A 20,179-nucleotide genomic window follows, 5' to 3' on the forward strand; every position below is an offset into this window, starting at 1 on the left:
GAGGCTCTTGCCCTGCAGGGCTTTGAGGGAAAATTACCTGGACCTTTTTCTTTGAGGAGATCTCTACAAGAAGAGTGAAGGATAAAAAAAGAAAGACTGACCTAGACTATGACTAGAGTACTTCATTAAAGAACATTCAAAGTGAGGGGAAGAAACAATACAAATTAGAAAGGGCTTCAGAATTATCTTTGTCAAACTCTGACTTGTTCAATCAAAGTTACCAAGTATACTGATAGCATTAGTTGTTGTACTGCACTTCTGGAATGAATCTGCTGTGACTCTAGTTATGTTTCAGATAAGACCAGCACTTCAGCTTTTTCCTTCCAGCAATACTGCACCAGTGCTCAAACCACTCCTTGTACTGCCATGAAGGGCCCTAGATTTGACTGGAGCATCTCTTGGCCATGCCTTGTTTATGCTTTTACCCTCCTCTCTCACAGACACACTAGCATTTGTCCCAGACCTGTTAGTACAGAATTATCTCTTCTTACATGTCAGTGTCCCGAAAAGCAGACACCTACCTCAGACAACAAGGTCCTTTCCCTTAGTAGCCAGTGACCAGTTGGGCAGGAATCAGAAGCATCCTCTTCTCTCAGCAGGTTCCTGCAGATTTCCCCATTCTCTGTTTTTGAGGTTCTGCCCAGTTCCTGCAATCATTGTGGTCATTCTTGGTTCAGCAGCAAGTAGAGCCTGCTGCTCAGCTCCTATCTGACTCCACTGCAAAAGCAGCGACAAACTTGGACTTCTATTGCTTGATTCCTACATGAAAGGAGAGTCAAAATTGCCGTGGGCTGGGGATATAGTTTTTATGCCAATACCTGAATGGACATAAATATGTTAGCAGCTCGTAGAAACAGGTCCATTAAAGCCACCCCTTTACCCCTCGATCAAGCCTACACTTGCTTGTTACAGCATAAAGATTACCACTGGCCTTGCCTGCTAGCTAGAGTACCAGTACACCTCTGGGTCTCTTATAGCTACTGCAGCACTGGTAATCTTGAACAGCCATTCACCAGGTGGCTCAGTCTGCAACAGCAAAAGCTGCAGCGCTACACTCCCCTCCTCCACCCTTGTAAACTCCCCTTGCACTTGAGAAACTACAGACATCTTGGTCCCAGGAGAAAAAAGTCCTTGTCTCAGAATGAACATGGAAAAAAAAAAAAAATAGAGGGATTTGGACAGTTACAGCAAGGACTGCTGCCTTTAAGGACAAAAAGAGTAAGAAAAGTGAGGCACTGAAAACAGTGTGTATGGCCAGGAGTAGATGACAGCACAGTTTAGCTTTCCTGTGTGCCACCTGAAGGCACCTACTCTCTGGGCAGCAAAGGATTCAATGCGTTACATGAAGTGCAATAACAGAACAGAAGGAAGCAGCAGCTGAAAATTTTCAATGATTTCTCCAATGTCCATGTTCCCACAGGGTGAGTCTGGAAGAACAATGTTTAGGTGGGCATTTAATACTTGGACTGCAGGGACAAAGGTGGGTAAAAATGGCTCTCCAAACCAGATGACAGAACCATGGGTGATAGGGATATTTACTGGGATGGGATGTGTGAACCAAACGTTCTCCCCCACCCCCCAACCCCATGACTCACTGGCAAGATCCACCTCCCCCTACAGCTGCTACTGTGTAATCTAGCCAGATTGCAGTAAACCCCCCCACAAATCTAGAACACTCCTGTAAGAACAAGGCAATTGCATGAAATACAAGGATCAAAAAGCTACAGCACTGATGTTCCCCTTCCCATCCTCCCTGATAAAGATTCAGTGAAGGCTACAAGAGACAGAGGCAGCAGCTATTGCATTAACAAGAAATAAGATACTGACAGTCACACATACCGTACATGATTTCCCCCCCAGTCCAGCCAGGATATGTCACTCACAATTGGGAATGAAAGAAAAAAGAACAGCATATATGGATTTACACCCCAGCTCAAGGCATTACAAGCCTGTGAATTAAATCTTTTATATATACGAGATAACACAATAACAATACCATGGTGAAGGGGCTATGAATGGTGTGGATGGACATAGCAAGGTGGCTATAAAACTGTCTAAACACTGGCTTACCTTCAGGGCATGCCTTATGCTTTTCTACAACAGTGGCTAGACTTCCTTTAGGAGAGCCACACAGCTGTCCCCAGTATGGGGTGAGGGTTTGGCAGTCAGTGATTGGACTGACACGCTGGCTCGCTCACTGCCTTGCAATCTGGCCTTTACAATTTGTTGGGCACAACGCTTGCCTGTTCAAGTGCAAGTGCTAGTTCAGTGAGGAGGAGCTCCTGGTGATCCTCTTCTGCAGGTTGTTCAAGTGGAGTATCCCTTCACCTCACTGAAATTCCCTGGCACTGAAGGAATTAGGGACCTTCTGTATCATGGACAAAGGAAGTCCTGAAGAAAGAAAATGGGAAAACTAAGATGTGTTAAAACAGTTACACAGTCTGCTGCCTTGAGCAGCTAGTTGCTGCCCCTCGGTCTTCTGCAAACAGCTTTCTGTGGTGACCACAGGTTGCACCAGGACAACTGAAGGGGCCAGCCTGCACTGTCAAAGGTCTCTCTTCTGAGGGAGTGACATTACTAAGGGCCAAGATCAGTGGAGTCCACCATGCTCTAAAAGACTCCAAGCCACAGTCTTGACTCCTAACCACAGTACCAGGGGCATTGACATGAATATCATCCTTACTCCTGAAGCATGCAGCAACCGTCAGCCCTTTGCATCACTGTGGACCAAGGGGTGTTCCCAGGGTACTTCACCTAGTTTGTAGTCCTCCCACTGTCTAGTTGCCCTGCTTCTGTCCTTTTAAGCAACTCTGCTTATAAAAGACTGACTCAGCAGTAGACCACTTTTCTGTTGGTCTTTCAAGCTATAGAATCAGTGCCCCACCATCAGAGGGTGAAGGGTTTTTAAAAGGGAAGCTTGCTAGAACCAGAGCGGAAAGACAGACAATAACCCATTTGAGACTGAGAAAACTGGGGCAATCATGGACTGAGTGTCTGCCAAAGCCTTTTTACTTCACAGTCACTGCCAGGACATGACAGAGCAACTATTCAGTTGTACTGCAGTCCCAGCAAGGTCCTGCCTCACCATGCTGGGACACAGACCAGCTGCAATTTTGTGACACCTGCATCAGGGGTACACCTGCAGTTCATCAGGCTTTGCTGCAAATTTTCTAAAGTCCTCAAATTTTCTTGCTTGATATAGTGACTCCTTCCCTGGTGCCAGGCCCAGATTTTGCCGGACCCAAGGAGAGGACCCATCCCTTGAGAGCTCAAAGCCTATCCATCCCTGCAGTTCAGTTTGTGTGCAAGTGCACTGGAATTCAGAGCAATTGCAAACACATTTCTGTCATTCCTCCTGCAGTACTGGGGGCTACCATATTCAAGGGGTGCCAGACCAAACCACCACCACATTTTGTATCAAAAACAAAGTGTTGTCACTTTTTTCTTACCTTTTGCTCAGGACAGAGATGACTCCTGGAACTGGTGAATTCAACATGAAATTCATCTGCCTGCAGCTAACTTGTCAGGAGCAGGAACACCATAGCAAACTGACTCAGCTGCTTCAGGATAGTAAAATGTGAATAGGAGGTACAGAACAACATCCTCAGAGACATCTTTCATGTGGGATAAACACATGTCCACATCCCATCCTCCTTTCTCTCTTTCCCACCCCTCTGAAACTTTTGCACTTTCTCCCAGCACAGGGTGGGGCTGGTTGTGTGTGTACATCATACACAGGTCACTTAGGCTAAAGTGTTTCCAACCTCAAGTGCCGGCAGGTCACACATGCTCTCCATGTGAATGCCCATGCGGACAGCACATCCTGTGACTATCCAGCAGTCACCTTCCCGCTGTGGTTTTCGAGGGCTGGCACCAGAGTCATCTTGTCCCCTATGAAACGTCTTAGTTGTACCCATTAGCAAGGCACCTAGGTAGCCTCTCCATTTGCTGGCATGCACTGGACAGCTGCTCCAGCTGAGGGGGCATAGAGGACTGCCGAACAGGATCACCAGAGCGTTGCTTTGGAACAAGCACCTGCCTCAGGTCACAGGAATCAGGCAGAGCCAGCATGCTTGGGGTGCTCCCGCCACTACCCTACCTGTGCAAAATCTCTCCTGCCTGCACTCAGCTTCAGTGCTCCAGACTGCAGCCCTGCACTCACTTTTCAGGGAGAAGAAATGATGCAAAATGGTGCATGAAACTTTCTGGTTCCTTGGTCAGAGAAGGACCCACAAACCTGCACCTACAAGTGGAGAGTGCTTGGAAGGAAGGGAGGGAGGGATGGAAAGCAAGACAGGGCAAACATCTGAGCTGTGTCTACTTGTCATCCCTGCAAAAGACTTACTTTTTAATTTTCTTCTTTCCTTAACAAAATAAACAAAAAGCAGACAGCAGAATATATCCTGTCAACTTTTGCCCAAATTATGTTCTGCGATGAAAGGGAAGTTTAAAGTATTATTAAAGTCACCCAGCACATCTACTACTATTCCTGTACTGGGGTACAGTCTCCTCTTTCTCTCCCCGACAAACTTTTCTGATTAGTTTCTGTCTTCACACCCAGGCTGACTTCTGCATTCTGGTCTCCAAACAGTGACCTCATTGCCTTGTTCAGCTGGTGAGAAACTACTGTAAAATGGGAGAGGTAAACAAAGGGGGAGAGCTAATCGCCAGAAGATTTAGGAGGTAGGAATCTGCTCCTTGCTGTCCTACTTCCATTGTGCCTGCGCTTGAGAAAATGCAAGTTCAGCCTTGACGAGCTCTATTCTGTGCTGGTTCCTCTGGAAACTCAGCCCAGGCCCTCCAGATGGTTTATGTTGAGTAATGACTCAGGATAACCATGGTGCAAGTTATCTGCCCACTAGCACTGGACCCACTACCACAAACTCCACACAGTTAGTGCTGGAATTCACACCCATTGCAGCAAGAGCTTTTCATTCCCAGGCCAACCTGCTCACCAACATATAAATGTTAAAAAGTAGAACAAGAACCTGTATTGCCACATAGCTGAATTTGTGACAGCTCTGTGCAGTCAGCAGGGTGACTATCACTAGCTGAGCTGTAGTTCATGCTTACACTGATTAGAAAAATAATGTTAACAGCACTTTGCCTAAGAGGAGGATGTTTAATATCACCTATATACTGCATCCTTCAATACCTCTCTTCAGGATGTGGCTCAAGGTCTCACCCTGTTGCTGACCCTGCCAGACACCTCCAGATCCTGGCCAGCAGTGGCTCAGCTCACATTTGTCTTCCCAGACACTCAGTAAATACCTTTGTGTTCTTTTTCTTTAGAGGAAGGGGTTTTGCTGAGCTCACCCTGAAATATATCACCATGGACAAAAGGGCTGAAAGGTTAAGGAGCTCCAGGGGGTAGTTCAACAGGAGCTGGGGGCCAGGCGCCTGCCAGATCTACAGCTATAAAGGCACAGAGAGGACAGGGATTGCATCTGACACAGATGCGGTAGATCCTGCCTCACCTCCCACAAGCCCTGGGACAAGGAGAAGATGCTGGGGCTCCAGTCATGGCCTTGCTCGCTTTTCCTCCTCCCAGTTCTGCTCTCTGCCAGCGTTCAATCTGTGTCCTTACCAGGACAGAGGCTACAGGTAGGAGGTACTGGGACAGAGCTGAGGGAGGTTTCAGGAGTGTCAGGAGCAATCCGGGGAGGTCATGTTTGAACTTGGAATGAGCGGTGATCCCAAATTCCAGCAGCCAGAGGCTGTTGTCTATTCTTACTGCTCCCTTCCCTTCAGCCCATCAGCCTCAGCTCTAGGATGACTGTATCTTTATGACTCAGCCCCTGGAGGAGCATGAGCATTTCAAGGTAAGGAGACATATAAAAGCTTTTCAGTGCTCTTTGGTATGGGGGAGCAGGCTGACTGTGGGGCTCCCCATGTTGCCTGCAGAGGCTTTTAACTATAAAGAGACTGGTACTAACTCAGCCCTATGTCAGCAATGATCAGAAGTTACAATCACATCCCTTGCATTAAATGACAAGCAGGTATGTGGAGGGATTTCAGTATAAAATGCAATCAATTGCAACAAGTACTGTAATTGGTGGCTATCCACCATGTTCGGTGACCTGGTTCTGACACATTTCAGAGGTAAGGTGGATCCTATTAGTTTGGGATATCCTCTCCTAAGCTCAGTAGTGCTCCACTGCAGCCCCTCTTTAAGGCCCAAGAGCCCCCCTGCATATGTATGTATCAGGACACTAGCTAAGAGCTTCTTCACTTTGGTAAATCTTTTACCCTCACCCATTACAGAAACACTGCTTATGGTTTTCAAGTCTTCCCAGCTCCCTCTTACCCAAATCCTTCCCTAAGCCCCAACACCTTGTGCTAACATCACCCTGACCATGTGGTCCAAGAAGGAAAGCTACAGTAAATTGGTTAAGATGTGAACTAAAAAAAGAACAAGACTGATTCTGTTCTGACTCGCCATGCAGAGGCTTTCATTCCTTGCTGAAGATGCCTTTGTCTGCTTCAGCTAACTCGCTGCTGAAAAGGATGGAGCCGAACCGCACAAAGGCTCTTCAGCCTCAAGTCAGTAACCATGTGGGGGAACTGATATGGAATAGTTACTGCAAGCTGCTTCCCTGGGCAGTAATGCCAGACACTGGGTCATTAACCTCCCTGGGCCCAACGCATCTCCCAACCCTTGCCTCCCTAAAGCCAGAGCATTGCAGGGACTGAGGTGTATAATCAGCACATCTCCACCTGCCCAGATAGGCTACAGACTCCCCAGTAGACGAGGAGCCCCCTTCTTCACACCTGCTCCTGTGACACTGCCATTCCTGCCCCTCTTTAGTACCAGGTATTTCAGGTAGGTCTGTTCCCCAGCCCTCTGGGAAAAAAAAGTGACAGAAAACAGTCTGAGCACATGGAAGAATAAACAGAGCTCAGCATCAGCAAGAAGAACAAGGACTGAAGACTCAAATTACTTTCCAAGTACAGGAGGACCTGTCTGACAACAGCAGGGCAAGCAACACACACACAGGCCTACAGCAACTTCCTGCTCTGGACAGAGAAACTGTTGCAGACTGTAGGAGTGGCTGGTCCAGCCCTTCCCTTGCTGATCCCCATGTCCAAATACAATGTCACAAACACAATGCCTTGTGTACAGACACCATTTAAGTCCTGCCTGCGTCCTAGGGAAGACTTGGGGCAGCGGGACAGCAGGTTTTGGGTATACCAGGTTATCACCAGGATAGGGAAATGAGACCCAAAAGCACAGGCAATAGCATTCTCACCCTTGCCTCCTCTCTGTTTATCCCACCTTCCCAGACGCTCCTTTCCCAGTTGCTGCCCCTGGACACTGAATCCATGCTGGCCGAAGAGGACATGAAGGAAGGGTCCAGCTTTGGACCTCCGTTGCTCTCCTCCACCCTCCCTTTCCTCCCATCTGGGGCGAGAACTGCCTGGCTCTCACTCTGGCGCAAGACTCTGGCCAATCGCAAGTGGGCGCTGGCCGGAGATTGGGCCTGGAAGGCTATGCCCAGGGGCTGCTTTGGACTGAAAATGGACCGAATTGGGACCTTCAGTGGTTTGGGGTGCTAGCCTTGGAGAAACTCTGAGGTGAGAGAGACAGCAGTGAGGGCAGCAGAGAAGTAAGGGAGGACTCCAGAGCATAAACCATGGGGAGAACCAGGAGCGGGGGGACCTGGGCAACAGGGAAGCAAGCTGAACCCAGGGGCTGATGGGGCACAGCGTGACACCAGCTGACTGCTGGTGGGCCAAAGTCAGAGAGCTGGGCTGCTCTTTCCATGGGACATGAGAGTAATGACCTCTGTGCTACCAGCCCTCGGGGTCTGGGTGGTGCACAGGGAGCAGGCGGGCTGCACACTGCCGCAAGGTTCACAGACATTGCTTCTTCACAGGCACAGGAGACTGAGGCATCTGGAGAACCTGCTGGGGGCAAAACAGGAATGAGCATGGCATACCTGCTGCTGAAGCCCTAAAATCCCTGCCCTAGGCTGCCAGCTGAAGGACCACTGTGTCAGAAAAGTTATGAAGTGGTGCAAAGTGGGCCGAGCACAGGGGTTGCCCAGCTCTGCTACCACCCCACGGCCCCAGGACCCCTCCCAGGCATGCGCTGCCTCCCTCTCTACTCGGCCAGCAGGTCCTGCTGCCCAGCTGGCAGGGGCTCGCAGGCCTTGGCTGTTCTCTCTCCTACCATTTGTGCTTAAGAACTGACTTGCTAATTAAAAAGAGCTGTACTGTTCGTTTGTCTCATCCAGACTCGGCAGCATTTGCCCAAACCCCGCAGCAGCACCACCTCCACAAGCAGTGTCAGCTGTTGTCAGGCCTCACATTTGTCGAGGAGCAAGCCGTGTGCCAGGGACCATGCCTTTCCCTGCCACCCCAGCACCTGCCACCAGCCAGCTGCCGGGAGGTGGCGGCAGAGCCCGAGGCCCGGCACAGCCCCTGGGCCGGCAGCAGCCACAGGGCAGCCCTCACACGCGGTGGGGCCATTTTGGGTGTGTGCTGCTGTTCCCTGGGGGCTGGCTAACAGCAGGCCCAGGGAGCCATTTCACAGCCCTGCACCTCCAGAGGAGCTGCCTGTGTTGCTCTGGCAGCCCATCGCTGTTGGGTGGCCACCTGCCAGTGTCATGAGTGACCCCATGGCTGTCCCCGCGGGGCCTAGTGGTTGTACAACAGCCCAGCAGCTCCCATCACCCTGGCTAACCTCAGTGAGCCCTGGGCCAGAGACACCTCTTCTGTCTTTCCTTCCCCAAAAGGGCTGCAAAGACACAGCCAAGAGCCTTACCGAAACCCTGCAGTTACAACCAGGCCCTTTCGCACCCCTTGCCAAGCCCACATGCACAGATGCTGCCTAATTCAGCAATTAGGAGATGGCTGGAAACGCAGCTGCCTGCTTTCCCAAGCCAATCTACCTGCAGCACATCCATCCTCTCCTACTGCTGGGAGCTGAGCCCAGCCTCCGACTGTCCCTGCAGGCACTGCAGCCGAGGCTGCTGGGTGTCCTCCCTTCCAGGCCTCCAGCAGCTGGGGAGGAGTCCCAAAATCCTAGCTGCAGGCCAGGCTCAGGGACAGAAGGGCTGGGAGCTGCTGTGTTGGCTCATTCCACCTGCACTCTGTCCCCCTGCACAGAGTACTCAGCAATGTCTCTGTTTGCTGAGCAAACAGTGGACCTCCTATTTGTGCAAAAGTTTAAGGCAGCCCCCAAAAGCTCCCCTGACCCCTCTTCTGGCCCCTCCCAGGTTACATTTGGGATGCCTCAAATGAGGCACAGGATCCTTCAATCTCCCTGCAACCACCAGCTGCATCGCTGCAGCATATAAGCCATCCCCCATGGCCTTTAAGAAAAGGTCGTAACCTCAGCTGGGACTAAATTTAGCTGCCTGCCCCTTGGCAGCACCGGGAATAGCAGCGGGATAAGGAGTGTTGGATTACGTCTGAGCTGGGTGACCCATCTCCAGACCCCCCCTGGTATCTGCTTTGCTCCCCCAGCCCACTCCATCCTTCCCATCCTTGGGGATCCCACTCTGCTGACCCTAAAGCCCTGCCCAACTGAGCTACAAGGGGGGAAGGTTTCAGCCCTCTGCATTGCACTATCTGGGCCCAGCTCCACATCTCCCGTATTCCCACACGCTCCTCTCCCTGGATGCCTAAGCTGGGCGCATGTTCTCTATGCTCAGAGCTTCCCTCCCCAGGGAACAGCTGCTTTCAGACGTGCTCTAGGTCTCAATGCAGAGCCGGCAGGATCCCAGCCTTGCCTGGGAGCAGCTGGTGCAGGGGAGCTGGCCAGCATGCAGGGCAGTGACGGCCATCACGCGAGGAGCACTCCCACCTCGCCTGGGCCCCCACACCCAGCCCAGGCCCTGGCCGGTCCCCAGCCAATGAACGCGCCCCAGCAGCATGGATGCAAGCCGGCAGCGCAGGGCGGTAGGCAGGATTTCCGCAGTCACGTCCCACGGGTAGCAGCCTCCCCTGTTCCTTATTAACATGGTGCTCACGCCGCTCAGCGCAGCCTATCGGGGCCTTGGCCAGCAGTCGGGGGAGGCCGGGTGGGCCGGCGCCTTCAGAGCACGCCTGGCTAGCGCGGTTCAGGGCAGCTCAGGGCCAGGCAAGGCCAGGTGCCCTAGCAGTGCAGGGGTGAAGCAGCAGCCCCCGAGAGCAGGCCAAGGGCCGCAGGGCCCTGCTTCCCCCAGCGAGGTGCAGGGAGAGGGGTCTGGGCCAGGGAATCTGCTGTGCCCTCGGGATGGCCCCGGCAACAGCACGGCCCTTCCCACCCCCACCGGGTCTGGGGGTGTGAGGTGGGTGTGGGGAGTGGTGCAGGCTGCAACCTCCCCCCCATTGCCGTGCTGCCAGGGAAAGCAGCAGGCGCTATCTCCCCCGGCAGCTGGGCAAGGCCTGGGCACGCACAGCCACGTGCCTGGGGGGAAGCAGCCCCTTGCTAGCAAGAGGCAGAGCCTAACACCAGGCTCCTTTCTAAACTCCCCAAACAGGGGGCTGCAGCCACATGGCCTCCCTTCACCTCCAGGCAGGGCCTGGCTGGGGGCAGCTTGCTACCACAGGCAGGCCGCTGCGAGAGGAGGTGCATGCGCCCTCCCAGGGGGACACCGGGGCCCCGAGCATGGGTGTATGGTGCCGGGCACACCCACACACCCCTACAACCCCACTTTCCTCTGGGGCCAGGCATCTCCTGGCCTCCCTCCCCCCCATACTGCACAGTGCAGGGGTCCCTCAACGCAGCAAGGCCAAGGCATGGCAGGACCAGGCACCTTCCCCACTACGCCCCCCCCCAGTAGCACTGCGCCCCCCCCCCACCGCAGCTGAGCCCCACCGCAGCCCCGGGCCCCGAGAAGAGCAGCGGGGGGCAGCAGGTGTGGGGGGGAACCTTGGCCCGCGGAGGCGCCGCGCCGCAGCCCCCAGGCGCATGTAGCCCGGCCCGGCCCCCGCGCTCCCATTCGGCGCCGGCCCGACGGGGCGGGCCCCGCCATTTCCCCCCCGCGCCGCTATAAAGGGCGGCGGCGCGGCGCGGCGTCACCTTTTCACTGCGCGCCAGGGCCGGCTCGGAGGCAGCAGGTAAGAGGGCTGGGGGGCGGTGGGGGGTCCCCTCTCCTGCGCGGTGTGGGAGTGGGGGGCGGTGGGGCGCCGCCGTACCGCAGCGGGTGGGGTGGGGTGGGGTGGAACCGCGTGGCGGCCGGGCGCCCCCGGGCACAAAGGCGGCAAGATGGAGGCGGCGGGGCTGGCGGCGGGGGGCGAGATCCGACCCCCGCAGGGCCTGGTGGCCCGTTTCTGCCGGCCTTTGGGGAAAAGCTGCCCTGCAAGGCCGGGCGCGGCCGGGCGCGGCGCCCGTGGGCGGGGGCTGGAGGGCGGCCGCGCCCCGTCGGGCTCCCCGCGGGGTGTCTCAGCGCTGTTCTCTGCCCGTAGGAACATCCCTGAGAGGCGAGATGGTGAAAGTCGGAGTCAACGGGTGAGTGCGGGGGGCCGGGCGGGCGCTGGGAAGGCCCAAGGTGGCCCCAAGGACGCGCGGGTTGGGCCGCTCCCACGGACACGGACGTGCGCGGGGCCGCCTTGGCGCAGCGCACCTTCGTCCCCCGGCTTAGCGGCCGCGGGGAGGGCGGGGTGCTGAGTCACTTCCCCCTTCCCCCCAGCAGAGTCGGGGTGAGTCACCCTGCGCGGGGAGCGCCCGCGGCCTGCCCGCCCGGCCCGAGGCTCCCCACGACCAGGCTGGCGGCTCCCCGTCGGAAGACTGCCGGGGGGGATCGTGTGTCCCGGGGGCCCTGGGGAATGTGACCTTCTCCCACCGTGCTGAGGATTAACTGGATCCCGCAGTAAATTTAGCACCTGACCTTTCCTGTGCGGCTGCCCCAAGCAGGGGTCACTCTTAATCTTTTAACTGTGGAACCTTGGCCTTTGGACGCAGCTGACAGGCTTCCTTCTGCCCCTCTGGGCAGGGAGCAGCCGATGTCCCAGAGGGAAAGCAGTGAGGTTTTATGCCCTTTAATGCCCAGCCAGGCAGGCTTCTTGCTGCTTCTCCTTATCTGTACATCTCTCCCCAGATTTGGCCGTATCGGCCGCCTGGTCACCAGGGCTGCCATCCTCTCTGGCAAAGTTCAAGTGGTGGCCATCAACGATCCCTTCATTGATCTGAACTACATGGTGAGTTTCCTTATGGTGTCTCCTCCATGCCTTGTTATGCACCTTGCCTCTCCCAGTGGGGCAGTGGACTCCCCTAGCTCTGTTCTAGCAACTCCCTGTGGATGCCAGCTGTGGGGTTGTGGATGCAATGAGAGATGCAAAGCATAGAGGTATGGGCCCAGCAGATTTGGCAGAGCCAAGTACAGAGCAGTAGTTGGACAAGCTCACTGGAGAAGACTGGGAGCTGTGATTGCACTGTGGGCAGAGCAAGGGATAGGGAGATTGCAGCTAGGGTGCCTGACCTCCTTTTCCCCCCCCCCCCGCTAGGTTTACATGTTCAAATATGACTCTACTCATGGTCATTTCCGGGGCACTGTCAAGGCTGAGAATGGGAAACTTGTGATTAATGGGAACCCCATCACCATCTTCCAGGAGTAAGTATCTCTTCTTCTCATCCCTTGTAAGGATGAAAGCAGGTGTCTCACAGAGCAGCTCTTATGGTTTTTGTCCTTTCTCAGACGTGACCCCAGCAACATCAAGTGGGGAGAAGCTGGTGCTGAATACGTTGTGGAGTCCACCGGTGTCTTCACCACCACAGAGAAGGCTAGTGTGAGTAGGCCACAACAGCATGCCGAAAAAGAAAAGATACTTGCTGCTCCACCCTGTGGGGCACATCACCATGTACAGAGTTGTTCAAGACATGGAAGAGATGGCTGGGAGGAAGAGGGTTGTCTGAGGAAGTGTCTTGTTCCCCAAACTGTTGGGGTATTCTGGGTTAGCTAATCTCCTTCTCTTCTCCCAGGCTCACCTGCAGGGTGGTGCTAAGCGTGTTATCATCTCTGCCCCCTCAGCTGATGCTCCCATGTTTGTGATGGGTGTCAACCATGACAAGTATGACAAGTCTCTAAAAATTGTCAGGTAAGGAGAAAGGAGGATGCCCTCTGATCTGAAACTTTCACCAGCTGCATGGGGTCTAATCTTTCCTGTGTAGACATGTTGCCTCTGGCTGATGTGTGCCTTCCTTTCTTTTCCTCAGCAATGCCTCTTGCACCACCAACTGCCTGGCACCCTTGGCCAAGGTCATCCATGACAGCTTTGGCATTGTGGAGGGTCTTATGGTAGGTCTGGAGCCTGTTGCTCAGGAGGGTGTCTTATCCCCAGGTCTTCTCATGTGAGAAGAGAAGTACCTGTTCATAGGCTCTGCGTTTGTGGGGGATGTAAACTCACCCAGCAAGAGAGCTGTCCTCCTGGCACTGGGATGGGGAGGAGGTGTTTGGGATACTTTTTCAGACAGTATTGGCTGTGTTCTTATTCTTGTGCTCTTTCTCCAAGACCACTGTCCATGCCATCACAGCCACACAGAAGACAGTGGATGGCCCCTCTGGGAAGCTGTGGAGGGATGGCAGAGGTGCTGCCCAGAACATTATCCCAGCATCCACTGGGGCTGCTAAGGCTGTAGGAAAGGTCATCCCTGAGCTCAATGGGTGAGTGTCATCCCTTGGGTGTCAGGAGGAGGCATACAGTGCCTGGCTGGCTCTGACCCATTCCTAGCAGAATGGAGGGCTGGCAGAGGGGTGCTGACTGCTGTTTTGACTCTTAATCTCTCACAGAAAACTTACTGGAATGGCTTTCCGTGTGCCAACTCCAAATGTCTCTGTTGTGGACCTGACCTGCCGCCTGGAAAAGCCAGTAAGTGTTGTGGAGAAGGCCCTGGCAACCTCCAAACCTGCCCCTGCTTCCTCTAAGTTCCTCTTATCTGGAATTGCCTGTTCTACATCTCTCTCTTTCCTAGGAAGATTTGGTCTTGGTAGGAATAGCACCTGCTGTGCTGCTCCCAATATCTGGCCTGTAGCTGTGTCATTCTTCTCTCCCCTTTCCCTTGCACAGCTGACACAATTTGTGTGAATTGACCCTCTTAACTTTGTCTCTATTCTCAGGCCAAGTATGATGACATTAAGAGGGTAGTGAAGGCTGCTGCTGATGGGCCCTTGAAGGGCATCCTGGCATACACAGAGGACCAGGTAAACACCTTTCAGTCTCAGCCTGTGGCTGGTAGCACTCATTTTCCTGCTGGGAGCTGCCTTGCTGGAGTTCTGCTTCTGGCACTCTTGGGTCAGGCTGTCACCATCTGTGAGGTGGAACACTGAGTTACAATTTCATCTCTCTTCCAGGTTGTCTCTTGTGACTTCAATGGTGACAGCCATTCCTCCACCTTTGATGCAGGTGCTGGCATTGCACTGAATGATCATTTCGTGAAGCTGGTTTCCTGGTATGCACAGCCTGAGGGGAGTGCAGAGGGGAACAGCTGAGCTTTTGGTGGGAGGGTAGGAGCTGGCAGTTCTGTTGCAGAGTGTGTGGAGTTTTGTGGGGTGTGTGTGTCCACCACCACCAGCTGGCATTGCATGCTGATACATATACTGCTGCTGAGTAGGGTGGCTCTAACACCTAGAAGTCTTTGGAGTGAGATTGGTTCATATCTGAAACAACTGCAGCCTTCTCCTTCCCTTATGGGAGAGTGGATGGGATGCTGCTTGTTTTCCTTATTGGGGGTAGATGAGATGGGAAGCCTTCTTCCCTTTTCTGGGTGGGGGTGGAGGAGCAGTATTCCTATGTAGGAAGGTGATGCAAGAAACAGGCTAGTTCAGACAGCTCAACTTTTGTTTCTGCCTCCAGGTATGACAATGAGTATGGATACAGCAACCGTGTTGTGGACTTGATGGTCCACATGGCATCCAAGGAGTGAGCCAAATACACAAGACCCCCTGCTGCCTAGGGAAGCAGGACTCTCCTTTGCTAGAGACCCTGCCCTTTTCACCACCACCTAGCTCTGCAGCCTGCAGTGAGAGGCCAGTTCTGTTCCCTTCTGCCTCCCCCACTCCTCCAACTTGCCCCTGAGCCTGGGGGAGATGGTGAGGCTGATAGAAACTGATCTGTTTCTATACCACCTTGCATCAATAAAGTGATCACCATCTGAAATACCTTGTCTGTCTGTCAGTGGGAAAATAGGGGAAGGTGGGGGAAAATCAGCAAATGGGTGCCTGCTTTAAGATGGGACCCTACCAGCCTGGCTGTGACTGTTGGGCCAGCTATTCCATGCACTAAGCAATGTTCTGTGCCCAGTGCTATACTGATAGCGTGTTAAGACTGAAAATCCAGGCAGCACAGGCATGGGGAATGCCACAAGAGATGTTTGGACAACTTTAGTCATGCATAGGCATGGAGCAGTCCTGGGATACAAGATCTGATGATGGTAAGTGCCCAGCTCCACTGAGTGCAGGGCTGCAGTAAGTGGAGCTGTGGTATGTAGACTAGTGAGTTACCTGTGCTTGCTGCGAGTTGAGACTCCTGCCCTTGAGCCAAAGTAAGGTGTGGTGCAGGGCTGCTGAGTGGAAGGCAGCTCTGCTCCTCTATGCACCTTCTGGCTCTGCAGGCTTGCTTGTTGTCTGACTGGTGTGTGGAGAATAAAGTGCTGAGCAGTTAACTACTTTGCATTTGATTTGGCAAAGTGGCACAAAAACTAGGAACTGCTTCTCTTTTTCTTCCCATATTACTAGAAATGCCTTACAGCTGAAGAGGTGGATTTTTCATTTGTTTTTACATTGTTTAAATTGTCCTAGAAGAAATGGCTGCTTAGGGACGTGTCTGAGGCCTCTGTTACCAAGCAGTAGTTAATGTTCCTTGCCTGTGCAGGAAGAGAGGGGCAGTTGCAGTCCAGCTGCTGAGCTGCAAATCTCTTGCAAGCAAGTGCCAGTCTTCCACCAGTGAGTGCATTACCTCCTGCTGCAAGCAGTCAACAGGGGTGGACAGGAGCCTAGCCTTTCCTGACCCATATACAATATGGTGCATAGGCAAATGCGCTACCACCACAATTGTGCTGGTCTCTGTTTTGAGTTCAATTTCCAAGGGCTGTGAGCTATATTGGAGGCAGTGTACTGCTCTCCCCACCCTGGGAGGTGTTTAGACCCCCAACTGGTACAGTCCCTGATCTGGAGCAAGGACTTGGAGTCTCTTCCAGGATCAAGATGAATGTTAAAATTATTCAAGTGTGTCCAGGAGCAGCTTATCTGATATGGTATGACACTGTAAAAATTATGTTTGCTGGGCCAGAGGGCAATATTGTTTTGCTCAGAGCATGCCCTTGGGCGGGGGGGAAAAGTAGGTTGAATAACCTGCCTCAGGAGGTATGCTGTGAGCTGGGACTCTAAGCAGCCTCTAGGTAAAACACAAGTTATTTTGAACTGTATATCCTGGTTTTAAAGTAGGACTATTTCAAAGATTCACTTTTTTCATCTAAGCAGCCTTACTTTTTTCTGAGCAAGATGAGGCTCCCTGAAAATTCACCTAGAGCAAAGAACTCATGTTGCTTAGCAGGAATGGTTCCAATCTGACCTGAACCCAGATTGCTGAGGCAGTAAGTGCAAATCAGTAAGACTCTGGTTTCAGGGGTTGGGGAAACACTAGTGCCACCTTGTAGAACAGCAATTGCTGTGAATGTCTCAAACAGAATGGTTTACTGTGTTTTCATTAAAATACTGTTTTACCCAGTTTACATCCCTGTCTGATGTTCCTGGAAAAAAGATACAGGCAGCTAGGCGGAGCAAGCTGGTAATCCTAGAATTTAAAACATGGTTGCTCTTGTATGGAAATAGTGAGCTAGAAATTGGCCCTGGAGGGCTCGATTTGTGCAGCTTTTCCCCTAAATCCTGATTTTGCTGCCAGGCAGACATTGTGCCTGCAAATGGCACCACAGCAAGGCCCTGCTGGCCAGATGGAAAGCTAGCTCAGGTCCCCAGTCGCTATTCCTGTCAACCTCTCCAGGAACAGCACATCTGGCCTAAAAAAGAAGCAATGACTGTAGATGACATGGGGTTAAAGATGGGATCTCTGCTGCTGAGGCTGCACCTCCATCTGGGGAAGAGTTTTCACCTAAGCAGAGGAACTCTAAGTTTGTTCTTAGAAATATTTCCAAAGAAAACTCCCTGAAAGGATTAGTCAGAGAAGGCAGAAGCTTGGATAGACATAAAGGGGATCTCACTCAGCAAAGATGCTAAAAGCGATTGTGCTGCTCTGCTGGGGCAACCCAGCTTTAAGAACAGCTACAGTAAGCTGGAAACCATCTCAGTTTAACTCCTTGCTGAACAACAGCAAAGGGAAGTTAGAGAAAGAAACAGCCCCTGGCCAAAGGGGTGACGTATCTGACAGGCAGCCAAGCATTTCAAGGAGTGGTAAATTGCCCCTTTTGCTTTCTTTTTTTAAAACAGAGGAAATTCAAATGAAGGCATGGTATGGTAATTAGCAGTGGTGTTACAGGACAATTTCCTTTTATGGCAACTTTGACTGTTTAGAAAAATAAGTTTGTTCTTCACTGGCATTTGCACTACCACTATCACAGCTACCTTTGTCTCCAAGAAACAGCCACAGCGTTGTCCCCGGACCACCACCTTCTCAAAATGTCAGTATGAAACGTCAGCCTTCAGCAAAACATTTTGTAGTGAAGATCAATCCGAGCAGATGTAGAAACTAATTAAGGTTGCTCAAAAAAATCACACCAAAATGTAATGAGATGGTGAACACCTAAGCACAGCCACCAAATTCTTGGCCTCTCAAACATATGCCATTCATTTCTAAAGTGAATTAGTCTCTGAGCAAATCAATCAACAAGCCCTGCTCAAGGAAGAGGAGATGAGGTCTCGGACAGAAGAGACTATGAGGCAATGCATATATTGGGCATTCATATAGGGGGCACAGCCTCAGTGCCAGCTTTCAGCACTCTTCCTTGCAGTAGATGTCATTCACAAAACACAGCCTCATCACTTGCAGTCGGCGTATGCAAATGCTGCTATGCACGTGATCAGTACTCACAGAAAGTAGGCATTTCATCAAAAACAAGCTGGGCACATGTTAGCAGTGTTACTTTACACACACTCCAAAAACCAGTAATTTGTTACTTACCCTTGTGAGCCGAATATAATTTCTTGCTATAGTACCACTAACTTACCTCCAGATATTATCTTACTATATAAGTAGCATCTTACCTTTCTATAGCACATGAAGGAATTATTTGCAATTAAATGTATGAGGTTGCATCTCCTAGAAGAAACAATAGTAATGTGTTATATTTTACTGCATAAGATTTGAAAAGATAGCCTTCAAAGAGAAGTTGTAGCCAAATGAAAATAGTGGAAAAACACATAAATTCTAAAAATTAAATTTAACATCCTAAAAAGGTAGATGGTTAAAAAACTATGTGACAAATAAATAAAGGTAGTATTAAAACTTGTTTTTCAAATGCATCTAGGACAGGAAAGCTGCCAGTGTCCAAAGAGCCTTAAGAGTGGAAGTTATGAGAGAAGCTAAGGCCATGGTAGAAAAGTGCATGTTTTGTGGTCAGAGGAGCTTAGGGGTGTTCCCAGACAAGCATCTTTCTTTGGAGAAGATGTGACTAAGGTGCCATTGCAAACTGAAGTGTCAGGACTTTAGACCAAATCAATAAAATGAAGAGCAGCAAACTGTCAGTACTGCGTGCCATTTGCTCAGTTATCTCAGGTATGAAACCAATGAACAGTTAACTGTGTTGCAAGCAATTTATCACTTAAATCAGCCCTGACATGGTGGGAGTGGAAAATTACAAGCGTGGTGACTATTTTAAAAAGATCATTGAGGAGTCCAGAAACCACAGAACAATATGATCTCTGCATCTGGCAATGTAGTTGAAATGAAGAATCAAGAAAAACATTAGCCAGCACCTGGTTAACCATGAATCAGTGGGGAAGTATCAGTAGTCAATATAGGAGGAAATCTGTCCTGCTTGAAGTGATCATTTCCATTCAATACCTTCAGAGCAGTTTGGAGAGTCGGGTGGCAAGGTTTGTGATTAAGCAAAATAAGGCAGGACAGTCAACGCTGAATCAGCCTGTGAAAAGCTGCAGAAGGCTCTTGTGACCAAGTGACTGGATTATTAAAATGGCAGGTGAAATTCAAGGTTGCTAAATGAAAAGTAATATGTGTAGGGGGAACAACTCTGACCCTGTAAGTCCCAAAGCCCTCCTGTAACTCTCTGCCCAGCTCGCTATCAAACTATATCAGGCAACCTTTACTGGCCTGCTCCAATTCTTAGAACAGGGAAAAAAAATAGTTTGTAATCTCCAGTTTCTTGGTTACTGGGTTGTTTCCTGGTGTAGGCACTGGACCTACAGCACATACTAAAATCTCATTGCACGCACACGGCCTCCAGGCTCCCCATTTCCTCAGGCTTGCCCTTTCCCAGACTGACTAAATAGCCATTTAGACAGTCCTTATGGAGTGACCTTAGGCATTGAGCAAGACTTCTCGCTTTCCTTTTTGGCAGGGGGAGGAAGGAAGGGGGGGGGGAGCAAAAGAGAATAAACTCTTCACTTTCAAGGCATTTTTCTTTAGCCTGGAATCAGGTTTAGGATTCTTCACTCCATCTACTCCAAAATAGGAAGCAAAGTGAGACAAATCTCACCAGCATCACATGGGAATAAAATATGTTTAATGCTATCACAGGCTTCAGTGTCCAGCTGAGAACTCACACAAAGCTGCTTGCAAGCCCTGCTCCCTAAGCCTTTCCAGAGTTCCTGGTATTGTCCCAGATATGGCGAGCCACTGTAGTGGAAGGCTTGACATTTCTTGTTCTTAGATGTATCTATGTATAGCTTAAATATGGGCTATACATTTCTATAGCTATTGAGCCTATGTTTTGGCTGTTTAAAAATGTATTATATTTTAAAGCCTCTTGGGATGTTGACTATGACATTTACCCCTTTTGAGACTGTCGCTTCTCAAAAATGGTATCAGGTTCGTCTGTCAGCTCTCATCTCTCCATAAATTCATGCAGACTTTCCATTTTTTTCTGATTTCTAGTCCCTACACACACACACACACGCGCGCGCACACACACACACACACACACACACACACACCCTGGTTTCTCATTGGTTTTCGTACATGTGCTGTCAGGCTAATCCCTTAGGTCACTTGGTTCACCTATTCACCCAGTCTTCTTTAAATGAGTCTTTCCCCGATTCATTTAAAAATTGACATCAGCAAA

The 20,179-nt window shown here is 51.2% G+C and overlaps 1 protein-coding gene across 1 annotated transcript; it reads left to right on the plus strand.

Annotated features, from left to right (window-relative positions):
- The first annotated feature begins 10,988 nt into the window (after positions 1-10,988).
- Positions 10,989-15,084, plus strand: GAPDH (glyceraldehyde-3-phosphate dehydrogenase). The gene is made up of 12 exons (XM_067302756.1): positions 10,989-11,049; positions 11,398-11,440; positions 12,030-12,129; positions 12,436-12,542; positions 12,627-12,717; positions 12,911-13,026; positions 13,145-13,226; positions 13,441-13,592; positions 13,719-13,797; positions 14,046-14,129; positions 14,280-14,377; positions 14,782-15,084. The coding sequence occupies exons 2-12, from the start codon at positions 11,418-11,420 to the stop codon at positions 14,849-14,851; spliced, it is 1,002 nt and encodes a 333-aa protein (XP_067158857.1). The 5' UTR covers positions 10,989-11,049; positions 11,398-11,417; the 3' UTR covers positions 14,852-15,084.
- Positions 15,085-20,179: the final 5,095 nt, after the last annotated feature.

Source organism: Apteryx mantelli, chromosome 1, assembly GCF_036417845.1.
Source record: "Apteryx mantelli isolate bAptMan1 chromosome 1, bAptMan1.hap1, whole genome shotgun sequence".
Taxonomy (NCBI): Eukaryota; Metazoa; Chordata; class Aves; order Apterygiformes; family Apterygidae; genus Apteryx; species Apteryx mantelli.